Source organism: Protopterus annectens, chromosome 1.part1 (genome assembly GCF_019279795.1).
Source record: "Protopterus annectens isolate FY-2018-M chromosome 1.part1, PAN1.0, whole genome shotgun sequence".
NCBI lineage: Eukaryota > Metazoa > Chordata > Ceratodontiformes > Protopteridae > Protopterus > Protopterus annectens.
This window is the reverse complement of record NC_056726.1, coordinates 1,283,841,794-1,283,868,683: the sequence shown is the minus strand read 5'-3', so window position 1 is coordinate 1,283,868,683 and position 26,890 is coordinate 1,283,841,794. Positions and strand designations below refer to the sequence as shown.

At 39.8% G+C, this 26,890-nt stretch overlaps 1 protein-coding gene across 1 annotated transcript in view; it reads left to right on the top strand.

The window, feature by feature from the left end:
- LOC122810003 (germ cell-specific gene 1-like protein) overlaps positions 1-26,890 on the top strand; it is a 236,366-nt gene that overhangs the window by 128,222 nt on the left and 81,254 nt on the right. The window contains exon 3 of the mRNA XM_044081552.1: positions 13,948-14,100. Coding sequence (XP_043937487.1) covers positions 13,948-14,100 — 153 coding nt within the window. The remainder of the gene's footprint in view (positions 1-13,947; positions 14,101-26,890) is intronic.

The following is a 26,890-nucleotide window of genomic DNA, read 5'->3' as shown; positions in this document are numbered from 1 at the left end:
ATGCAATATGACCAGAATATGAAATGTTGCCAAAATGTTCTTTGGAAAACAACATATACTGCCATTACTCGTGACCTCATACATATGTCATCTTAAGTGGTGACACTTATAGGCCATTTCAGGACTAATATTATTTACAAAATGGACACATCTTTGTGAACAAAGAGAATGGAAACACTGACTAGTCTTTTGATCCACCCAGGCCACACAGGGTTCATTCTAAAGTAAAGCATCATATTAGAAATAACATTAAGAGGATTTTATGGCAGGCTAGATGACCTCCTTCTCCTACTCCCAGTGCAGGGTGCTGAGTCTTGACAGTGAGAAAGTATTTGAAGCATACTCTCAGCTGTCCAGATTTTCACAGAATGTCCAGATTTTTGCCTCATATTTTTGGTTTGCTCCTCCTAAAATTTGTGGTTTTCTGGTAAATCACCGAGGATAGAAGTCAGTAAATAATTACCTACATTTGAGTTTCAGAGTTCATATCCTTCAGAAAATGCATTCTAACACAAATCCTGTTATTCTAGCAACTTTCTAAGTTTATAAGTGTAATATTTAAAATCTGTACCTAATGCTGGGCCTTTGTTTCCCCATTATTTTAGGTTTTGTCCAGATTTCTTGTGCTAAAAGTTTAAGAGGTATGATTTGAAGGGTATCTTGGCCTTAATTGTTTCAACTTCTAACCTCACCAAAGAAATAACAGCAATTAATTCTCCATATAAAGATTCATACACCCATAACAAGACTGGGTCTCCATTTCACAAGGGCTTTCCCTCCAAGCAGCTTCAAATTAATAGTTCCCACTGTCACTCGTAGTAATTCATTTTTTTTTGTTAACCAAATATGTGGTGTGGTCAAAAACCCATGATCCAGACTTAATCCATAGATAACAGAATCAGAAATTCTTCCAGCACATTTAGTTCGGCATTGCCAAAGAAAAAAACAAGTAAATGTGTGTGTGGGTGTGTGTGTGTGTGTGCGGGTGTGTGTGTGTGTGTGTGTGTGTGTGTGTGTGTGTGTGTGTGTGTGTGTGTGTGTGTGTGTGCGTGTGTGTGTGTGTGTGTGTGTGTGTGTGTGTGTGTGTGTGTAGAGATTCCTTGGCAGTAAGGCACTGATTATTTCACCTCAGCTATTTCTTGATGGCAGGTTTAGGTTTCAGCTGCAGAGGACCACTAATCTGATAAGAATTGTGGCTTCCTGGATGGATACCACAATAAATGAAGTTTCGAGAGGTTAGTGCTAGACTATAAGACACAGCTGATCAAGGCACTCTTACTACCAAACGTTCTAATTTTTACATATTTCCCTACATGGACATGGATAAAAGGTGATAACAAATGCTGTCCAAAGTTTCTGGATGTACTTAAGGACCAAGAATGGAGATAATAGTATAGGTCTGAGCAGGTACAAGGGGAGATTTGATTCTTTAATATTGCTAGACACATTCTATAATGTAATGTATAGCCTTATGATATAACAAAATATCAGTTTTCCCTAGAAAACTGCAGGAGTTTGCTTTGTTGTTAGGTCCCTTTAGGTGTGACATACAGGTAGGACTTCACATTTTAGACAGGATGGCTTAACTGTTTGGTTTGACAGGCACATAGATACAGTTTTATTATGAATATACTGATAGTTATTTGGTAGTACCTAAACAAGTGCCCATCTGAGTAGTAGTTACTTCTGTTACTGCCAGATTTATCATGTAGACAGGACCTTCTCTGATGGGTTAGCACACTGAAACTGTCTAACTGAGAAAAAAAGGAGTTGTTTAGACTGCAGTATGTATAGAAGAATGTGGACGAATGGCTTGCATTTGAGTAGGAGCAAAAAGAGTAATCTTTCTTTGACTGATTGGTTAGTGTATCATGGTCTGTTAGGTACCTTAAGGAGGGGGGTTCATCTTGCAGAAGAGATAATGAAGCAGAGGTCTGTCAATCTGTCTTTCATTTTCAGCAACATAGCTGTAGAAATAGGTTTTGTCTGAGGGAAAAAGATGCCACCAATTATTTCTCAAGCTATTACAGGTTACTCCAGGACAGTGTTAAGATAGTTCTCCACATTTTGGAAATATATGGCTGGGATTTCAGAGATCTTAACAGAGAATCTCTTTCAGTTTAATCAAGACAATCTCTTAAAGTTACCAGCCTTCTTTACCTCATCTCTGCCAGTGTCATTATACATATGGAGATTTTTACAATTCCTTTGAATGAGTTAACAAAATGGTGTCTCCTTCCCATAGCAGATGCTGGAGATTCACTGAGTCTGAGGCAGGGTACTGTCATCATCTGTTTGCACAGTGCACTTAGGTGGGCAATATTTGGTGGGTGAAGTGAAAGTGACCTGTCACCTGCTATGGGGTTATGTCTATATCCACCAAGATCCAGTTTTCATAGTTTTCTTTCTTTGTGGGCAATGCTGTGTATTGCCATTAAATGTATTGCCAAATATTGGAAAAAGATTAAACTCCAGCAGTCAGCATTTGTGGAACCTTTGTAGATAGATACAACTACATGAAGACCGCCAGATACTCAGTGATGGAAATATGTCCAAGCCAACAGCATTGTGAGTAAATCTGAGATTTGATGTATTTGTCATTCCTGTACTATAACTTATAGTGTTGTGGGAATTGCAACAACTAGGGGCAAGTCAGTGTCTGGTAGCTGGATAATATTTGGTATAATGTGCTATAAATGAGTACTAAAAGTATGGAACTGTGTCCCTAGTACATGAATGATTACCTTTTTGATTATTTTATCTGGTTATCCCAACCTAATACCTATATTGGTGTTGTTTTTTCATATTTATGCATCATCAAATTAATAAAAAAGTTCTGCAAAACAAAGTGTTGGCAATTCTGCGTGCAAAGAAGTCACATATTACATTTTGATTACTGTTAAAGAAGTAAGCAAATCTTATATGATATTTGTAACAAGGTCAGGGATGAAAAAGAAAAGAGGCCTAGGCAGCTGAGTCCACTATCATGCAGATAAACAGACAAGTAAATACATATGTACATGGATGTATACATACTGGAAACATCTCGCCTTAAAAGCAGTCACATCCGCTAGGAGGCCATACAGAGTTTTCCAAAGAGATGGGATGTCAGTAAGGGGAAAAAAAATTACTTTATACTTAAAGTTTCTGCTGTATCTTTGAAACATTCTGTTCAGCCACCCATCTGCTTCCCTAAATAAGAAAATGCAAGGGAACGATTTCTGCATGAATATATCCACGTACCATTCCCTTGCCATTAAAACGTTTTGTTTTTTTAATCTTGTCTTCTCCTTGTTTATCATTAAATGGCTGATGGATTCTTTATTATATTATTACTACTTTAATAATATGACTACAACATTCTCATTGCATTGCCTATAATATACAGGGACTACAGTATCTCATACTAAGGCTTTTAATTTTATAATGTTTATTACACACTGGGCATTTGTCTGTCTTAATTCAGCAGCGTAATTATCTGCTGCAGATGAGCACAAATTGCAGCTGTCCATAGTGTGGAATCTTTCTTTACCGAAATTTTCCAGTAAAAAAATCCTGTATGGATTAGTTTGGTGTTGAAGGGACATGAATCTAAATATGTTATTTTCTTCACTTTTACTTGCATTTTAATGGATTGTGAAGGAAAGGAATTTAAACCAATTCTTACTAGTGGTAAAGTGAATTTTAAAATGCATGATGAAGCGTTGGTCTATGGTATGCATAATTATTTGGTGGCTTAATATAGTTCACCATCGTGACCAAACAAAGCAAACCATGGGTAAATCCAGCATTACCCACACCCAGCCGTGGATTACTGCTATTATACAATGACATTATTTAAGAAAAATGTTACTTACTTTTCTTAAGTAATGTCCCTGTATAATGGCACCATGCTGCCCTTCTGCATTTTCCCCAGTATCCAGGGGCTTTCTTGTGCGCATGCATATGGGACTTACTTTCAAATGCTTACACAGTACATCAGTGCTGTATAAAGGAAGCAACTGAGAAAAAAGATCTCTGTTGCTTTTTTTTAATTAGAACAATGAAATCCTGAGATTTTAAATGAATTGGAGAGATTGATAGAGAAAATATAAGAATAATCAGGTATGTTTTGCTAGTTTTGTATAACGCACCTGATTGTATTTGTCTCTGTCCCATCTCTCTTGTTCATTTTAAGTCTCTGTTTTTGTAAGTTTATTTTTTAAAGTAAAAAATGAAAGAAAAGTAAAATTTTAATAGCATATATTAAAGGAAGAAAGTCCGGTTGCCTTTCATTGTATATGCTCGATTTACAACAGGCATGCCGGCTGGGCTGACGAATCAGCATGCTCGCTTTGGAATGTTAATGGCCGATCATTGTATAATATTTGGAACATCTCATTTACTCATTGTTTTATTATGTGTTTCAGTTGCCATCTGTCTAAGGGCACTAAAAGATTATTTTATATTTTAATGAATGATTTTATCCATTTTTTAAACATGTCATATAATTAGATGATGACTATAACTATATTATTCCAAGTTACATTTTTTAACCTAAAGTGCTCGTACATATTATATGTCAGTCATGCACACATCACTGTCACAGTCTATTTTGCACTTAATATCTGTTAAAAAGTAACTTCAAGCTGTAGTCAGATGTTACAGATATCAAGACACAAACCAGTCATTCCAGTTTCATTATTTAATATTTGTTGTTTGGTATTTGTTGTCATTTGACAATTCAACAGAAAAATAAATTAATAGACTCTGATACAGTTAGTGTGACATACAACTCTTTTTTTTTGCTCTGATTGAGATACATTGTGTATAACAGCACAAGTTATGCAAGTGACTGGATTAACGCATAACTGCAATGTGTCAAAAAACACACAGACTACATTTTTACTCAGATTGTTAAACAGATTGTAAGTGTGTGCCAGTACTAAAAAGAACATTTCCACAACCAATCAAGTCTTAGAGGTTGTATCCTTTATGAAGGTCTTGGATGTCATCTACAATGAACAATAAATATTTGACCTGCTCATTAAATCAGTTACTGAAAAAGAAGCAAAACAACTTGCTTTACTTTACCAAGGAACCTGAAAATGCTCCTGCTAGATCGAGGGTCTATCCATCTTAACAAACTTAAATAAATAAATAAATAAATTCAGATTTAACACAGAGTCAGAAAAGCCAGGAATTACCTAATGCCCAACTTTCTGTATGCCACCAGCCTTTTCTTAAATTGTTAATCAGCTCAGCTGCCAACTCTTGAAAATGCTACAATAGCATATAGTCACACACATTATCGCATCCTTCTCAGCTCACTAAACCATTAAGAATTCATGAACTGATGGTAATGTTTAATTTGTGAGACTGGTACAATCAATTGTGTTCCTTTGTAATAAATGCCCTATGATCAATCCAGGTAGGAATATGTGCTTATATTATGCTCCTGGTGAGACAAGGAGTAGAGTCCATTGATTTCTGACTGTTTCTGGTTGGGGAGTGAGTGTCTGTGCTCAACGTTCCTGATTAGGCTGCTTGCTATTCAAGGCATTCTCCAGGAAAAGACTGCAACCCTACTGACCCATGCCTCATCTGGACAAAGACTGTGGATCATCAAACAGGTTGCGGCCTGTTTCTCTTCTTGGGATTGATGCTAACATTTTGCTTCTGGTGAGAGAAGAAGTAAAGGAGTATTGTATCCCAACAGAATGAAGCTGTGGTGAGACCAGTACTAGTAGAAGCCAGGCAGTAGCCATTCATGCGACTCCCATCTTTTCATCATTCTTGACAAGCTAATTCTTTTTTCAGTAAGTACTGTTTGATTTGTTTCTAACTTCAGAATATCTGCCTAAATACTTCATCCTTAAATTTTCAAGGTCTACGTACTAGTTTCCCCTCAAGTGGTTGGCATTGCTCTGTACAGACTCAAGACACACTGAGTGAAATTTTTCCTGTAAAAGCACAACTGAAATTTCTCCAATACCTGGCTGCACATAGAATAACTAGTTTGTAGTGAAAAGCACTGTCCCCATAGTTGCAAACTGGATACTTCTGACAGTGATTGATTGATATTCTCACTCCCGCTGTCTAATCAATAAAAAAGGGTCTGTTGATGTGGATATGAAATTTCCTACTGTCTCCATTACCAGCTTGATGGATATGGGAATCCTGAGGCAATGTAGAAATTACCTCATGTTTACTGACAACCAGTTAATTCTCAAACAAACTGAAATGGCATGTGAGAGATGTATTTACACAATGTCACTGGAGGCAAAGCTCTCACATAAAATTCCCCCTAATGTCAATAAGGTTGTCAGTAGTACACATGCTGTACCCATCATGCACAATTCAAAGCAGACATATTGACCCACATATGCTGAGGCAATTAAATGTAAACCACAAAGACCTCCTAGATGAGGTACGCATAACAAATACCCTCAGCAAATCCAAATGCACTCTTTCAAAACAACACCTACATCAACACATAGAGCTACATTTCAGGGAGCCTCTAATTCTAACCCCATAAGGCAAGACACCACACAATCCAGCATTCTAATCATGGGAGACTCCATCATGAGACAAAATGATGTCCCTCTTACCAGTTTGAGTAAGAATAAAGTCATGGTCAGTTGCTTATCAGGGGCTAGGATCCACCACATTATGCACGCACTCAGGTCATTGGGCCACCATTACCAATTTCACTCAGTCATAGTCCATGTGGGAGTAAACGATCTGAGACTTACGTCGCTAGACTATATGAAGAGAGACATCATGGAGCTCTTGGAATATATGTCTCAGGCTGGTATGAGTCTAGCACTGAGCAGCTTTCTATCTTCTCCAAGGATGCTGCCAGAATACGAACAAAAGATGATTGACTTAAATAATTGGCTTAGTTTCTGGTGTCATTCTAAGGGGGTGCAATATTTGTCAGCATGGAAGGAGATGGTCAACAGACCATGCTGCTTTGCCAGGGATAGTCTGCACCTCTCCCCCTAGGCTTTTGAATATTAGCTTAAACATTGTCTCCCCCATAGTGCCTTTTTTAGGCAAAGCCAAATTGAAAGTTCTTCCGACATAGCAAATCAAAACCATGAAACTCTAAAGGTATTACTGCTCGATGCTAGGAGTCTAAACAAAAAAAACTACACTCCCCCTAAGCTCTCTTTAACCTACAGAATGCTGACATCTGTGCAGTCACTGAGACATGATTTAAAGCCACAGAGAGCACACCAACAGTGCAAGGTTATAATGTCTTCCACACATTTAGGTCAGCTACTTCACAGGCAGGGACTAAAGGTGGAGGTGTCTCTATTTACATCAAAAATAAATATACTTCAAGGCTGATCAAGCAGATCAATGCACTTGGAAATGCTCCATGTTCCTGTCACCGTAGGCAAAATCCAATACCACTTTCTTGCAAGCTATAGGTCCCCCTCTATGACCCAGGAAAGCCATACCATGTATTTAAACTTATTAGAAACACTAACCATCCACCCCAATACCATATTCATAGGTGACTTTAATTACCCCACTATTAACTGGGAATCCTATATGACACCAAATGTACAGGCACAGAGATTCCTGGATTTTGTAAACACAAACGCCCTGGACCAGATAGATAATACATCAACCAGTGGTACAACCATACTGGATCTTGTCCTCACTAATATGGGATAGTGCTGCACAACTCCTACTGTACTGCCTTCCCTGATAAGGTCAGACCACAAAATGGTCTTCTCTGAAGTAAAAATAAAACATGGACCCTCAGCTAAACTTGGAATATTCCAAAACTATTCTAAGGTTAACCTCCTGTTATTAAGTGAGAACCTGGCAACATTTCAAGCCCCCATAAACCCTGAGAACACTGCTGCCTATGCAGAACTGTTCACAAACACCCTGCACAAGCATGTTAATAGCTGCACAGAGGCAGCTATACCCACCAGAAAGAAGTACAGAACTAATTCAAAAAACAAGCCACCCTGATGGAATCACAAAATCAATAGACTGTATAACAGGAGAAAGAAAATCATGGAAAAAATTAGAAGGTACAACACCCAGAATATAAAAGCACTCTCATCAAACTAAACAAAAAACGCAAAGGACAAATAAAGTCTACCAAAGCTAAATTTGAGGTAAGTTTGGCCTCCCAGGCCAAGGACAACCACAAGGCATTCTTCAGCTATGTCCACAACCTCAAAGGCAATACACAATTGTGTGCAGGGCACATTGCAAATGGAGCCACCTATACTGAGCCAGAAGATAAAGTAAACCTCCTGGCTGATAAATTCAGCTCCAACTTTAACCCTCTCTGCCCCCCCTCAACTTTACGTCAGGGAATATTTATTTAGGTTCATAGGTAGGTACTAGGCAATCTGCCCGAGGGCATTTATAAGCCTAGCCAGAGTGTGTCGGCTTTCGCCACCCCATTGATTAATTAACTGATCCTCTGTCAAGCAGAGCCAATGAAGTGATCCCAGGGGTGTGTTACCCATCCACTCGTCAAGGTTTCTCTTGAAGAGTGTTAGTGAGGGGCCCTGCCTGATGTAATTTGGAATTTTGTTCCAAAGCATGGGGAGTCTCTGTGACATTAATCTATCCCTCCAGCATGTTCTATTTATTGTTTTGGCGAGGTTTAGCTCACTAGAGTGCGTGGCTTGCAGTGACTTGAATTTCTTTAGGTGGAGCATGTCCATCAATTCTGAGTTGGACATGGCTTAAGTCAGGCAGAGATCACCTCTGTGTAAGCGATAGTACAGCCAGAGTTTTTTCAGTCGGGCTGCATAGGACATATGTTTGAGACCAGTAATCCTCTTGGTGAGGTACTTTTGTGGTCTTTCCAGCTGTTGGAAGTGTCTTGTGAGGTACATCCCAAATAGGGTATTGTACTCTATGATGGGTCTAATGAGTGATGGGTAGAGGAGCACTATAACCTCTTTATTTCTAGATGTGAACCTTTAGTAATTAGATGGGCCACATAGAAGGATTTCCTAACTACTTTGGCAATATGATTGTCAAAGGAGAGATTACTATCTACCTGGGTCCCCAGATCTCTTATTACCTCTTCTGTATTAAGGGGGCTACCACCTATGTGGTAATTCATGTGTGTTTTGTTTTTTCCAAACAGGATGACTATGCATTTTTTGGCATTTAGCTTGAGGCCATGACTTTGACACCAGGTGTCCGTCTCGGTAAGGCCCTTTTGGAGGATGTCCATGTCAGCCGGACAGTCAATTATGGCTCCCAGTTTGCAGTCATCGGCGAACTTGGTTAGCCATAGTCCTCCTGTGTTTGCCTGTACTTCTGAGAAGTATATGCCAAACAGTAGGGTTCCCAGGACCGAGCCTTGTGGGACACCACTTGTGACTGGTTTAGAGTCGGACCTGGAGCCTGCTATTCTTACCGTGTGAGTTCTGTCTGTAAGCCAGTTGGCAACCCATCTCGTGATGTAGGGGTTTATGTTCAGGCTGGTGAGTTTTTCTGTAATACCTGAGTGGGGAATGGTGTCGAACGCCTTGGCGAGGTCAAGGTAGGCTGTGTGAACCACCTTTCCCTAGTCTATGGCCTTGGTGACTGTCTCAAAGAAGTCAACCAGGTTTAGTAGGCATGATCTGCCCTTAACAAAGCCGAACTGGGTCAGGTCAAGTGTTTGGAGGTTCCCAATGTCTTTGTTAATGAGTTCCATGATGATGCTCTCCATAACCTTGCAGACCAGGCTAGTCAGGCTTATGGGGCGATAGTTACCAGGGTCAGTTGTGGCCCCTCCTTTGTGGAGAGGAATAACCGTTGCTGTGTGCCATTCTATGGGCAGGTAGCCTGTGGAGAGGCTGAGGTTGAACAGCATGTTTAGGTGGGGGGGTTAGTTCGCTCTGTAGTTCGTGCAAGATGCAGCTTGGGACACCATCTGGTTCCATTGACGCTGTGTTTTTGGCTTTTGAAAGGGCTGTTTTCACCTGTGCGCCTGTGATTTTTGGGACACTACACTTTTCCGGTATTGTTGTGGGCCCTTTTGGAGGTGAGAGGGGGGTGAAGTTTGCACTGAATCTATCTGCCAGGATATTGGCAATATCAGTAGGTTCAGTATATTTTGTGCTATTTTGCTAAGCTAAAGAAGGCTTTGTGGTTATGTTTTGAATCCTTGGCTATTTTTCTTTCGAAGTTAGCCTTGGATGATTTCATGAGGGACCTCAGTTTCTTACTGATACTGATCAGGGATGTCTTTCCTTCTTGGGATTTGCTTTTTTTCTGAACTAGTTTCCTCCTTCTATTGTATAGCTTGTTTACTGCAGGGGTCCACCAAACTGGTTTCCTTCTCTTAGAGGAGTGAGTCTTGGTTTTGCTAGGAATGGCACGATCCATGCATCCTTGTAGGTGCTCATAGAGTGCATTTGTAAAGGTTTCTGCATCTTGGGCAGTGTTATCCTTTAGCATGGGGGCTGTAAAACTTACCACCGCTGTCTTAAGTAAGGTGAAGTTTGCTTTAGAAAAGTCTTTTACTGTGGTTTCCTTAGTTGATGGTGGTGGTGGGGTGTGGACATCCAGAGTGATTAGTTTATGGTCTGATCTAACCAGTGACAGGTTGATCTCCAGTGTGGAACACCTGTCGCCCATGTTGGTGATGACCAGGTCCAATATGTTTTCACCTCTGGTAGGGGAGTTTACCAGCTGATCCAGGGCGTTTGAGTTGATGAATTCCAGGAAGCGCTGGGCCTGGTAATTTGTACTCGTGTAGTTTTCCCAGTGAATGGTAGGGTAATTGAAATTGCCCAATATCAGGGTGTTTGGTAGGACCTTCATGTTTTCCAGTGTCTCCGGAAAGGTGGAGTGGTGGTCCTGGGTCATGGAGGGTGATCTGTAGCAGGCCACAATTTGCATTGCAGATTTGCTCGATGTTAGTTGCACATGGATGATCCCAGAGGTATCATGCGCCACTAACCTGGAGAAAACTGTTGTAACCTGGAGTTTCCTGGAGAGGAAACTATTTATTTATTTATTATTTATTGCCATTTGTTAACAGGATTAGTCTGGCTTGGCGGATGCACTTTTTCAGCAGAGACCCGAGGAGAAAAGCTCCATACAACACAGAAAACAATTAGTAGCAAAGGAGGAGTACAGATAAAAGCAGTAAACCTGAAATTAGAAATCATATATGCATTTTAACATTCATTATAAATGTACATTTAGTAATCTTAAAATAACATGTAAAATTATGTAGTTGTAAAGTAAGACATAGGAAGAAAGGAAAGAGGAGTGCTAGTAAGTAAGCTATGTTTACATATAGCGGGGAGTACAAGGAAGGGAGAAATATTGGGGAAAGGGCAAAATAAGGGGATGATGATTCAAGGAGGGTCTTTACAGGGGCAGGTCCAGGAGTTGAGTAAGTAGTCATTTAGGGCTAGTTTGAAATTGGGTGAATTTTGGAGAGTTCTGATATATCATAAAATATAACACCCGCTACTATCACTAGGGAACAGGTCCTTAATGTTCTCTCTCAAACCAAGAACACTGCATTAGTGGGCCCAGACAATATCCCAGCATGCCTTCTAAATTGCATGAAACATGACCTATCAGGGCTTCTGGAATTAATATTTAACTGTGGCCTCCAAACAGGCTTCATGTCTCATGAGCGGAGAAAGGCAACTGTCATCCCTTTGCACAAAGATGGGCCATCTACAGATCCTGGAAATTACAGACCCGTAAGTCTTACTAGTCTTATATGAAACATGGAAAGAATTATCATGGAGATGTTACAAAGTAGCAGAAGGTGTTTTGAGAGCTAAGACAATGCAGGAATAGAGACAGGAAATTGTACCAATAGAGATGACCGCAAGTAGAGGTATAGAAAATAGGTAAGAGGGAGCTATAAATTATTTGGAGAAATGTAGCAAAGCAACCAAGGTACTGGGAGCAAAAGTAGGGAAGGAAAAGTAACAGAGTAGGAGGAGGTCAAGCAGAAGTTTGGACTTCAGATGGAGGTTGCCTTCACAACTGGGATTTATAACAAGATTATAGACAAACAGAAAGGGAGTGCTCAATGAAAAATCATCCCTTGCAGAGTTTATAATGGAGTCTAGAATAGGAGCTGCAGTTGATCTATGATGTTATGATAGCTAAAACATCCCATGCACTTTATAGGCATATTGTACACGCTCCTGATCATAAATGCTATTTTGTTGTATTAGATCATATTATTAGAGACCCAAGAGGACTTATATGAAAAGAACATTTATCTAGAAGGGAATTAACTTGGATTTTGAGGTTAAATGCTATGAGTACTCCTGGTCTCGATGCTTGTTATATTACGCCACTTTTAAAACTAAAATGTTTAGAAGGCTGAGTTCTTCTATGTTTATACATATATCTGTTCATATATATTTTTTGTTTAAGCCATAATATATGTTTTTGTATTTTTTTTTGTATTTTTCTACATACATATATACTTATATCAGAACATATATGAGATTTTTTAATGATACATTTTAGTAATGATTTTTATTTTCAAAGTGATTAGTTATTTTTAGACTTAAGTAATTGGCAATTTTTATTGACAGGTTGTGTCACATGACTGTTTGGAAATGTGTATTTAAATGGTGTTTTTTGGTAATATGGCAGTTCTGATGAAGTCTTGTTGCTAAGACGGAACCACTTAACTGTTTTTTTCAGTGGTCTAAAGTGGTTTGCTGGTTTTCCAATCATTTGTCCTCGAGTTTCTCCTTTTTGGTTTCTAGGAGCTGCAGTTTAAAAAGAAATAATTAGCAGGGTATGTAAAATAATACATGAGAACTGTAAAAATCAATCAAAAGAGGTTAGAAAACACTGGGAAATGAGAATGGAAGGGCAATATAAAAAGAAAATTTGAGAATATATTTTTACCACTCCCAAGAATGCAGCAAAGTTTAGAAGGTTTAGGTTGTTTGTGTGGAAGTGTGTTTTCATAGGTATTTTTATACTCCATGATGGGAAAAAGAGGGGTTTCTAGGAATGCAATGGGTTGGAAGATTTAAAAAAAATTCCTACATGGTTCTTTTTGTAACTAAGGAATGATTCTTTTGAGCTGGGTTATACAAACTGAATAGGCCGGGCACAGAGCCCAGCTAAGTTTAATGTTGTTGCCTGCCAAAAAGCAATAACTACAACATGGAAATCAAAAACTAAACCAGTCACTAACAGAATTACTGAATGCTGCAAAGGAAATAACAATAATTGGAGGTGAGATCTTTAAAAAGAGAAGTAGCAAACTACAAAGAAATAACTGGAATATGAGGGAGAACACATGCTGAATAATGTTCAGAAGGAGGAGTGAAATTTCAGGGAAGGCAGGACTTGAGTAATCTAGCCAAAGTTAAACTGAGAAAGAGTTACTAAGAAATAATTTATATACGTATAATCACTGAATAAGAAAAAAAAAACAATCTTTGTAATTATTTGTTTTCTCTTTTATACCTACATGTGTACCCATGTCACTGTGTAATATGTGAAGTTAATAAAGGTGTTTAAAAAAGCAATGCAATGTCCTAAACTAGGGTTATACCAGAAAATGAAGAATCAGGGGCTAGGATGAGCATTTCAAGCAAAGATATACATTTGGGGTACATGTTGTCAAAGCTATATGCTCTTTACCTGAGTTACTCCACATCTTTTATTACACAATGAAATCTAAATATAATTACATGAGCATTCACTCAATTTGCAAGGTGCTGCACTTCCCATGTTTTCTCGTGTCCATAAGACATATTGTGGGTTTAACTTAAAATATCCAAGCAGATCTACATGTTAGAATGTGTATATGTTGGGGATTTAACCAGATAGATCACATGTTCTTTAATCACAACTGCTGTGTACCCCATATATATGAATGCATGTATACCTTGTTGGAATGCATACAGACTAGTGAAATATCAGAGCACCCCTCACCTGTCCTGTGATATTCTAAACATATACAGCGTTGTTTTTCTCCAGCTGTTCTATGGATGTCCATCGTAGCGGAGTTCCTGTATATCATCCTTCTTAGCTTAGGCTTGCTGCTGATGTCCCTGGAATTACTCTGCTTTACCAATGCAATGGGTGGACTGAAGATCAGTGCTTTTGCAGCAGTTCTCACTGTTTTATCAGGTAAGAAAGTTCAGAGAATGCTATGAAGGAATGGATGTTAGTAAACTATTTATATAGCATTGCAGCTAACTGAGAAATAAGACTGGCTGTCTTGGCTAGACACTGTATTTTGTGATGAGTGAACAGTACATCTGACATAACAGACTTGCATGGCGTTGTTCCTTTTCTTCTAATGAATACTTTGTAACAGGATGTCATGCAGCTTTCAGCTGTACCATCTATATAATTTATTTAATATGCTTTACTGTGTTTTTAACAAGATAATGGGCAGGATTCAAAAAAATCACTTATGTAGTTACATAAAGTTCAAACAAAAAAGAGCAATGATTAACTAAGCAGTAGAAATGACACATGACACTGTGTGTCAAGGTCAGAATAAGAAGGCAATTCACTGTCAAAAACACAGGAAGCATCACAGTTTCACATGACCCCATCAGCCCAGTAGTGTGCATGTAGCATTCTCATAATGATATGTGGTCACACGCATGATGATGTGTCTCTGAATGCATAGCTGATAGTCCAGCTAATGGCTAAACTGCAAATTTCCTACTATTTTTTATACTATTAATGGGAAAATAATAGGTGTATAGGGCAGATAGAAATGGAGGAGTGCAAGCAGAGGAACAGACAGAAGGATCAAGAAGAGAAAGAGTGGTATGGAGGTGGGAAAGTAAGTTTTGTTTGGGGGGGTCAGGTGCCCATGTTTTAGTTTTAAGAAGGGTAGAGTGACAGTAGCAGGGCAAAAGTTTGGGTAGGAAAGATGGTACACGGATACAACTAAGGAAAGACAAACAGATACAAAAGACAGACAAAGACTGAAAAGAAAAAATATTGAAGAAAAGAAGAGGTGCTGACAAAAATAAGGAGGGGGACACAAAGGAGGCACACAGAGGGACAGAAGGGGGACAACTCATGATAACGAGGACTAGACAAAAACTGGGAGGGAATTATCACACAAGAAATGGGAACATAAGGTTGGGGGATAGGGTAGGGTGAAAACTGACTGCAACACCCAGCCTGAAGTCAATTACCTCCATGACTACCCACATGGCTAGGGCTGGTCCTAGCCACTTCCATTTCACTGGTCAGGGCCATGTAACTGAGAGGTGACCAGTCACACCAGAATATGTTCCAGGCTGCCAATGTAGGTGCCCAGCCAGGAATCCACAAACACTCTCACCAAGGCATCCACCTTCTGTTGGGTGACATACTGAACCCAGTGGTAATACCTTGATCATTAGCCTACACCCCCACTACAGACAGACAGACTAACAGAGGGCGCAAAGGAGATCAATGGGTCATGCTCTGGTGGAAGACCTACATTACCCCTGCAGAAAGGCTGGCCCAGCAGGTGATGGCGAGGCAGGATTATGGTGGGTAGATGCTGTCAAACCTCATCCACTGCAGCAGCTACCACTGTATAAAATATGAGTATCTATAGAGAGAAATAAAAAAGTAAAAGACAAATAAAAAAGAAGAGGACGCCAGTACAGAAAGAAATGCAAAAGTAGTTATCAATGATATGTGATACACCGAGCAGCAGTGCAGTCTAATAGGAATATAATGTTGTTAAGTATGCAATGGCAAACCAAAAACAATACAGAGGCCTAAAACAAAGGTAATGTAGGAGTATATGTGCCACAAGTGGCAAAATTAAATATGCCTAACCAGTCCCACATGTGTAGGTAATGTGAAAAGTGCATGAGTCCAAAAGAATGTGATTGCAATGGACAGCAAAGCTGGGCTGAATAACTCCATGTGCATGAATTGCCCATCCCAAGGAAACACAGTCTTCCAAACAGAGACCAGTCCATATGTACACTGTCACAGGTCCAAAATGAATGAACATGGAACCACCATAAGGTGGTGCTAATAACATAACATGAGATAAGGCAGCCACCAAGAAGTGTTACCTGATAACTTGTTAGATGCATGCCCACAGTATGCAAGATTTAACTGACGCAGGCAGGGGTGCTGGAGTGGACAGTGTAAGAGTTAGGCATGGCAGACTGACCAAGACATTGTTTATTACTAGCAGGGGGTTCTGCCATGGATACAGCACTTAATGGTGCCTACCAATCATGCCCAATTTATTCAATGACACCTTGGATGGTGGTGGAACACCCACTGCCAGCCTAGCGTACATTACTATGCCACTGGTGGGAATTCCTAGCAATAGGAAGGGCGGTAAAACCATTCAACCTGATATGAAACAAAACAAAACCATAATCAATGGTCAAAATAATTACAAACAATGCAAACATGTACAATGAAGCAGTTACCTAACAGATATAAAGCAAGAAGATCAGTGCCATATATGTACCATAAAGCCTGGACAGTGTTGACTGCTGCTTCTGGCAAATCAGTTGGATTTTCTCTGTTTCACCAGGTGCTAAAATACAAACAAAAACAAAAGAGAAAAAGAAACTTGTTCAGGAACCACAGGAACTGTATATACCTGAACCAGACAGCCTATGTATGTATAAGCAATCCCCACTTGTATAATACTTATATAACTCTGGCTCCCTCTTTCTAGCCTCCTCTTTCCACTGTCTGTGAACACCATTATGGTGCCTCTTTAGGGTGCTGTATCAATGAGAACATAGGTAGTGTCAGGCATCCAACACTAGTAATGGGAGCCATTCACAAAACTCCCTCAGCATGTGCTTCTGGTGGTCCTGATGCAGAAGATAGAGAAATATTATAGTTTCTTTCCTGCACCATAGGTTCATAGGTTCATACTAGGCTATCTGCCCTAGGGCATTTATAAGCCTAGCCAGAATGTGTTTGGCTTTCGCCACCCATTTTAAATTTATTTTGCTATGCCCTTTTTCGAGGTTAGTATACTGTGCCTCTGTCTAACAGTGACACAGAAGTGATACCCGGGGTAAACCTACGATCTCCCATCCACTCATCAAGATTCCTCTTGAAGAGAGTCAATGAGGGACTCTGCCTAACCTGGAATGGGATTTTATTCCAGAGTGAAGGGAGCCTCTGGGTTATGAATCTGTCCCTCCAGCATGTCCTATTTATTTCAGTGCTGAGGTTCAAGTCTCTCGAGCGCGTAGCTCGATGGGATTTGGATTTTCTGAGGTGCAGCATGTCCATTAATTCCGGGTTGGACATGGCTTTATACGTCAGGCACAGATCGCCTCTGAACAGGCGGTATGCCACTGAGTAGAGCTGGAGTTTCTTTAACCGGGCAGCATATGGCATCTGTTTGAGCCCTTTGATCCTCTTGGTGAGGTACTTTTGGGGTCTTTCCAGTTGCTGCAGGTGTCGTCTACCAAGGTGACGTCTATCTAGACTCAGACTTTTCAGAGGTCATGACAACTTCTCAGGTAAAATGGTGGCAGATCTATGTCAAAACATGCGGAGGCATGGCAATTCAACACAGCCAAATGGGACCATAAGTGTTAACAACCCTGATGCTACTGGGGAAAGCAAGAAGGTCATAGCATAGTAACCATAAAGGCCACAAGATGGATTAAGAAGACTACAGCTTTGTGGAACTCACAGACCTGCCTATGCAAGTGTAGACCACTTTGCAATCTTCACTACATGTATACAGGTAGCCACGACCCTCACTGTACAGTCTGGGTCAGATATGCATTACATTAAAAGTGAGATTCAGAGACTTGTTTCCTTAAATTGTTGTATTTATGTAATTGCCATACTATGGGCTCAGAAACTGTGAGATATAAGCAGTCGCTACCACTGTGGTGCTCATCAGCCCATCAAATCTTTCCTGTAATAGCAACAGAATCACAGTGAAGATATTTATATTAGTATATAGTGGAAAGAACTCATCTACATCTATTAGGCCAGTAGCATGTGGACAGAGAGACTACACAACTGTTAAGAATATTTTGTACTGAAGTGTTGATCCACAACTATCTAATGACAAGCGGCGGAGCACAGGGAGTGTTGTGATAGATCTCTGCAGTAAATAAGTACATTGGTCTACAAAATAAAGAGTTGTGGAACACTTTCTGGGTAAACAGGCCATTGAAGATGAGGAAATTAATGGGAGAATTGTAATACTCTATTATTTTATTTTAGAGGGTTGCTCTACAGCAACCTGCAGACAGGGTTTTGGAAATTTAAGAAGGCTTGCAAGCAGCAACCCACCAAAGATACAGTTGTAGATCTGTGTGAGGTGGACTATGTCACCCTAGTAGGAGGCTCACACAAAAGAATTGTGATGCACTGCATAAAGTTTACAACTGTGGGTCACATATCAAACATAGTGGACAGGGTGGGGTGGGGAAGACTCACTATATAATTTATAAAGGGCAGGGATGAATATGTGGAACACATGTCTCTGCTTCCTTGGGCATAGGTAAGTGTAGGCTTCTGACAGGATGCATGTCACAACACAGTCCATCCCTTGCTGCTTTACTGGACTGTTATGGGGAATTGTAATGAGGTACTGGCGTTTGGAAGATGTGGCACCTTATGCTGGTACAACTGCCACATGGCTGCTTGACCAGTACAGATACACATTTTATGATTTCTCACTTATATATATATATGTAGTGCCTTAAGGGCAAAAGAACCTCTAGAAGCTCTCCTGAAACAGATGTGCTACTGCAGGCCCTCATTGATTATGGATAGTGGAAACTGAGTTACATGAAACAGTGACTGGACCTTCTGGGAATGCATGTGGCATGAGATGGTGGTGGATAATAATGAAGTCAGTGGCCACAACAGGGCAGCCAATTAGTTCCACAGCAGAGCATGGCACCCCAACACTGGCCTTGTAATCAAGGAGCCACAATCCTCACCACTGGCAACAGTGGGAACATACACACTGGGAGGATGACAAGTACACACACAGTAAAGTGCAATTTCCCTTAAGAGCACACAGAGATCACAGTCAGTCTGGGGCTGGATTCTCCCTCTTTCGCCAGACCCCCAATAAGACTCCCCACTGGCACAGCTATAGAGTTGAGTTCTTATTCAGGGTTTCAAGCCAAATTCTCCAACACTGTCCCTGTCCATCCAGTGCTTCGTGTCCCTGCCCAAGTAGCTAACACACACACTTTGAGATTTGATTTACACACACACACACACACACACACACACACACACACCTGGGAAAGTCTGGCAGAGGTTTAATAGCTATGTCCCCTTCTGACCAGACTATAAGGTAGTTACCACTGCCACCAGAATGCCTTATCAGGTACTTTAAGGCCCTTAACAAAGTCTATCCAATCTTACTGTGTAATGTTACTATTAATCCAAATGGTAGTCTGAACAAATGCAAGGCTATTTAGGTGTGGCCTGTACAGTGTCACCAAATACATATGCAAGTACCCTCAGAGCTTAAATATGTCTCGCAGATGTCAGCTACAAAGATAAGTTTAAATATATTTAATAATAAATAATAAAAGAACAAGACAATATTCAGCAAGTAATCAGTTACAGCAGAGTTAAAAATCACAGGAAATATTTAAAACAACACTGCATGACAGCCTCAAATAAAGAAAACATCTAAGCTATACTTTACCATAGTCCTATCTGAATCTAAAAGAGTTACTATGCCCTAATAACTTACTTATAGCAAGGCAAGTGCAGAAGGTGGTAATGAGTATTCTGTATGTTATAGTTTCTACTGTTAAAACATATACATATACATGTACATATACAAATTCTTGTTAGGTCAAAGATGAAATACAAAATGCACAGTCTCTCTCTGAGAGAGTTCTTAAATTATTATCAAATATTACTGCTGGGTTAGCTTGGATTATATCACTTTTTGTCACCTGACTTACATTCTCAAACTAAACCCCCATTGTCAGAACGTACAAGCATTTTAACATATCCCTGTGAAAAATACATATCTCTCAGATGTTTACAGATCCTGGAAGTCATAAAACAATAAAACACTTTTGCATCTTAAACCTAGTAATTACGTCTCTTTCAAGACAATGCAAAAGACTTCTAGCTCTAGACATTGTGTCTGCTACTGCACTGAAACTGAGAAATAACTTTTATAGCACAATCATAAAATAATTTAATTTCAACTATTTTCTTGAAGTTTTACAAGTTAACTCTGTATGTTCTAGTTTCTACTGTTAAAACATATACATGTACATATACAAATTCCAACAAGAGCTTAACTCATGTAAATGGTCAATTCTAAAACACCCCTCCTTAGATGAAGCCGTCACATACTTTAACAATAAATTCCTAGAAATCCTTGATTCTCATGCATCCATTCGCTCAACAAGAACTAAGGCAAGAACTGCACCATGGCTATCCAAAGAGTCTAAACTAAATATCACCCTTAGAAATAAGGCATGGGCATTATGGTGAACTACTACAGACCCCCAAGATCACATTAAATATAAGTGAATAAGGAACAACACTAAAAAAAACATTTTACAAGACAAAAAAGCTATTACTATAAACTACAGGTTATAAATCAAAACAAGCCTCAGAAGTTCTGGGCAAGTTTAAATAAACTATTACATCCTGGACAAGCTTCCACCCCAGTCCCTGCAGCCACCATTGATAAACCTTCTGAGGAAGTCTCCAACAGTTTTATCCATTTCTTTACTGAGACTATTCAAGCCCTAGCGAGACAATTACCCTCCTTCTTTCTTCTTTCTTTCCTATGAAAGTAACACCCCCAGAAACCAACCTACATTTAAATTTCAACCAGTTGCCAGCTCAGTCATCCATACCCTGATTAAAAAACTAAAACCAACTACACTCACCGCCAGCCAACGCCATGCTGAGTATCTACAAATAGCAGCTGATGCCATTGCCTACCCCATCTCGATACTAATCAATCAAACAATAGCAGAGGCCAAAATCCCTTCTATTTAGAAAATATCATATGTAATCCCACTTCACAAAGGAGGTAGCTCTACTGAGTTATCCAATTATAGGCCAATAGCAATACTATCCCCACTTGCAAAAATGATGGAAAAATGTATCCATAGACAACTGTTGCATCACCTAACTCAGAATAACCTCATGGCAGATTCCCAGCATGGCTTCTGACCTCACCACAGCACTACTTCATCCCTTCTAGCCTTCTCCAATACCATAAACCATAATCGCAATAACAATAACATATCCTCTGCCCTCTTCTTGGATCTCTCCAAGGCATCTGATATGGTGGATCATCAACTACTAATCCACACCCTGAAAACTTTCTGCCTAGATACTACAGTCATTCAATGGTTCCAGTCTTATCTGAGTGATAGACAGCAGGCTGTTCTTTGGCAAAACAAACTTTCTAAACTCCTACCCAAACCACTAGGTGTACCTCAGGGATCCATATTAGGGCCTCTTCTATTCTCCATCTTCATTAACGACCTCTATTCTGCTATCCCTAAAGTCAGCTGTGTCCAATACGCTGATGACTCCACCCTGATTTTCTCGGCCACATCTCCAAATGAACTGAGGTCAGATACACAAACCACCTTTAACACAATTGAAAACTGGCTTTCTGGTTGGCGTCTACTCCTAAATCCCAAAAAACAAACTGTTGCTTTTCTCACCAGCACACAGGTCTACTGAATTAACTTTTACCATTAAATCCTACAATGGCACAATAATCTCCCCAGACTCCTCTACAAAACTGTTAGGTGTTATCATTGATACTAATCTTAAATTCGACTTACATGTTAATCAATCCATTAACAACATCAATAGAAAACTAGGCTCACTTTACAGGATAAAAATCTTCTTAACCCCTCCTGCTAGATGTGCCACAGCTCGCTCTCACCTACTTTCAACTCTTCTATATGCATCCCCGATACTCTCCAATCTAAACAAATCTGTCTTTAACAAACTTTCTATCTGCTATAACCATATTGTCAGATTTGCTACTGGCTTGCCTTATAGGACTCATCATTGTAATCACCTAAACCAGCTTGGGTGGCTAGAATTACCCAGCCTGATCCAGTATAACCTCATGATTACTGCCCATAAAATCCTTTACAATCCAGATAACACTCCTGCTCTTAAAAATATTATCACCCCATCACAATCCCCGACATCTTCAACCGTCTAATAAATTACTTGTCCAGACTATCAAATCTAATAATTCCACCGGTGACTCTCTCTTCGCAAACTTTGTAGGCAGATCCTGGAACTCTCTCCCATCAGAAATTACTTTGCTCAACTTCCTGAGTCAATTCAAGACTAGACTCAAACAACATCTGACACTAAACTGGCTATGTCAATGCAGCAAACGTAACTAACTCTCCCTGACAATGAGACAAAAACAGCATTTTTTTAGCTTACCTGTGACACTATCCTGACCTTTACTTTGTTTAACTCTAAATGTGTTTAGGTATGTAACCACTGTATATATTGCATCTGTAACTTACTGTATGAGGTAATAACAGTATTTCTAGCTGACATGTTACTTAATGTTGACCTACTCTCAGGATTTTCTTTAACCATGGAACAGTCTATAATTTGCCTGTGAATGTAACCTCTGTAAATATTGTATCTTAAACTTAACTGCTTGCCTAGATATGTTAACTATTGTAGTTACTGTATTTTTTTTTTTATCTAAATTGCTGACCTTGGAGCTTTTCTCCCCGGGCCTCCGCTGAAAATGGACATGTATCCAGTCGGACTATCCCAGTCAACAAATGTAAAATAAAATAAATAAATAATTTGCACAAGTATATAGTTTATATAGATTTCTGTTCTTTTCCAGTAGGGTACACTATGGACACATCCTTGAAGCTCAGTACTGTACAAACCCTGTTCAACATACACTTCTTTACCAGTAGTTTAATATACACATAACATATAGTTCTAATACATTTGTAAGACAAGGATATGAATCATGTTGATATTCACAAATGACATATGATTATTTATAACATTCCAGATAGCTCTGCTGGCAGTATCTCCTTCTGTCACGCTTCTATATAAATCATATTAATATTCAAAAATGACATACAATTATTTACAAAATTCCATATAGCTGGGCTGGCAGTATCTCCTCTGTCACACTTCTATATTAATATTTACAAATGACATAAAATTATTTACAAAATTCCAGATAGCTGTGCTAGCAGTATGACATAGGGTCACCGGTATGATCTAGCATGTCCACAACTAGGCCTATGCCATTGCACAGAAGAAGATAACCATAGGTGGGGCACCATCATCACAGCCTACCCTCACTGCTATGGAGGAGTTTCTGTTGTCCCTGGGAAGATTTGAAAGAACCCTGATACTTAGTGCAAGCCTGGACATGGGAGTTAAACTGGATGCGCCACCCCATGTATCTGCTAGGTATGCACCAGGTTGATATTTTCTTATGGCAGTATCACACTTTAGTTGCATACCTTTGCCATGATCTCAGTGATGCTCAACACAACTATATCTCCTCTGTATGCACATCTGGGATCCAGTCTTGAAGGCATACCACACAAGGTATATATGTTTATATTCTTTGAAAACCTTTTATGTGTATCATTGATACATCCCAAGAAAGTGGAATATTCATATATTAGCAGTGTTACACTTGGGTGTTTATCTGTTTGCTATTGCAGGTGTTCCAGTTATGGAGTCCTCCATCACAGAACACGGCACGTATCATATCAGTGCCACAGCGGACAATGAAGATGATGGCAGCCTTACAGTAACACAGACTGAGGACAAAGTGTCACTATTATGGTGGGCACAATGCCACCCACATCCAGTGACAGAACTATATTGCCTGTGGAACCCACTCCTGCCTTTCTTGCGCTTGTAGAAAGAAAGGTCAAGCCTGGCAGCAGAAATCTGGGATTACCCTTATCTAATGCTCATGCACCTGAAGGAAGCAGTGACACTTTCACAGACCTCAGGGACAGGGGCTTAAGAGTGGCAGGCTGGTGGCCATCGATACCATGGCTCCCATTCATTGTTCAAAATGGGTATCACAATGGGAATTACTCAGCAGGCACAGGCAGAAACCGCAGTAGTGATAGGTGTACTCTGTGGCCTGCATGATAACATATGTGAGGGTAACACCCCAGAGTGGCATACTGGACATGTACATAGGCTCCCTCACTGCTGCCACAGGACAATTAGCCTCTACATACCAGATCCAATCATGTTCTCTTGGCCACAGCTCATTCGTCTCCATTATGGGCACATCCCACAAAACAAATAGATAAAGTCATATTCTGCTACCTCTGTCTCATCACCTGCCAGTAGTATGGCTATTGTTGCATGACATGGATGGACATGCAGGCCTAGCTTATGGGGTTTTGCTCTTTTTTTTCTGATTTCTCCAAGTCTTTTGGGTTTCTAATACAATGACTAGCTTATGTTGCAGTGTGGGACATGGCATGATCAAGCAATCACAGTAATCTAGCTCACCTTTGTCATGCCATTGGGTGTTGTTGCCAGTGCCTTTCTTCACTGAGAACACACTCATGGCCAGTGGCATTCATGGTCCAAATATTTCCCATTAGGATGCCCATAATACCTGTTACACAAACATGTACACAGTGCAACAATATATGCATACCCTGGAATCCATTCTGATTAAGTACTACATCTGGACACCTAACTCACCTCAGGGATCACTACCCCCTCATTACACACTATTCCGAGCCACCTTATTCACCTGTTTTTATGACATGTTCCCTTTCACATTACCACTGTGCCCACTACTGATTTCTGTAACTATGCCCCTCCTCATTTGTGCATATGATGATGATGATGATGATGATGAAGATGATGATGACTGTGCCCTGTCCTGACATTGTTATATGAGTAGGTGATATCTGTTGCATAGTGTGGACAGTCAATGCATTATACACAATAGCCTAAGTGTAGTACTGCAAGCATCAGTTTTAATCTTTGTTTTTTCTTTCTGGCCCATAGCAGATTTCCCAGTGCTGCCTCTTTGCCTGTGCCATGGTCTGCTACAACAACCTGTGCTTCACATGGTTTTCACCTGCAGCTGGTCTCTTCAACAGTTTCTTAACCCATATTTCCTCCTCCGCTGATGTCAATCTGTCTGGTACTCTAGTGGCAATACCCTGTTCTAGCTGTCTGTATACCACCATGTTGTACAAAGTTACAAAACAAATGTCTTGCTGCAAGTCTCTGGAGTGTACTGCAGCTTGCTTCTAGAGGAATCTAGGCAGCAGAAGCAGTTCTTCAACAATCTAAATACACACTTTATGATACTGCAGGTCTGTGACAGTTTGTTGCTGTATTACATCTCAACCATGCTCTATGGGTTGTGCACTGGAGTCATGAGCCATAGCGCCAGGATATATCCAGCACTGCCAATAAGATCTCCCTGTGTGAAGCCATCTAGTGTGAATTGCTGATAAAGGTCAGATCTGTGCAAGCTGTAGGAATTGTGGGAACTATTGGGTGAGGTACACACTGTATTTAATATCCTGTGCTTTGCATATCACCTAGCAAGTGACAGAATAGAAATCCTTCTAGTTGTTCTACAATTGTCCATATGGACCAGGCGAGGCCTTGATAGCAATCTGGCTGCAATCAATTGCTAAAAACAAGTACACTGCCCACGGCAAACTGGAACAAAATGAATACTTGAACGGCAAGCAGAAAAAAGTCTGAGTTCCGTTTTAATACAAAATAATGAAGCGCTTTTCGTTTGCTTCCAAAGCAAACTTCTTCAGATTACAAATGCACCATACAGCAAAATGCATTTAAATACCAACAGGTGATACTTTTTACCTATCATCACAAACCTCCTCTCCTTGGAAACTTTTAAAGCAACACTCACACATTAAAACTGCTACTCACTTCTATAAAATTACAATATAAGAAGAAGTGCACATCAAACAGTGTTAACTTGCATAAACACTAAACCTATCTAGTATATGCTGGTTAATTATAAATCTTATCATTTACAAGTTGAAAACAAATAACGCATTCTAAAGTTATATTTAAAATAGAAAAGTCTACTTTATAGAATACCCACATATCATTGTTCTCTCCTCAGTCTTCATGGGTAATTGCATATGCTCCACTGAATGTCTCATCAAATGTTAAATGTTCATAAGAATGCAATAAGAAAGAACAATCATTTTACACTGATTCTAAAATGATCAAAAACAACAAAATAAAACTGCTTTTTTTTACAGAGGGAGCAAGCCCCCCTGCACACCCCCTGCTAATTATATATACTAACTCTAAGATTGCTGAACAATGGGGTAATGGCAAATTCCCTAAACCCGCTGCACTATGATGCTATGTAAAAGGCTGTTGGCAAAATCATCACTAAAAATAACATTTGCTTATATAAGTTTTCACTCTTATTTACAGCCTCAAAAGCATTAGCTCATATGAGTGCTCACTGTTTTAATTTGCAACTGCTCCTCCACATGCTGCAGCATAATATCAAGTAACTGGTCTAGTATTGATAAGGTAGATGCCTGTGGTACACGCATTATGTCTCCTAATGGCTGCTGGAAGGTCCAATAGCATGGATAGTCAGTGCTACATAAACCTTAGTGCACACAGGAATTGATATTTTATGCAGCCAGAGGATTCCATATGAGGGCAGCACATCTCTACAAGCTCCCATATGGTGTCACTGTAAACACAATAGCATTCGGCTATGATCTTGTTGATGGTATGTTAGGTGTGGGCTGGTCCTTGTGTAATGTAGAGTGTGAAGATGCACCAATCATGCACATTGGCTCTAGCATATACTGTTCAGCTAAATGGCTGCTATTTCTGGCATTTTAGAGAAGTCTCTGTCTCTATTCGTTGAAAAATCATGGAATGCAAACTTGATAGCAGCCATGCCTGAATGCACTTATTTTAT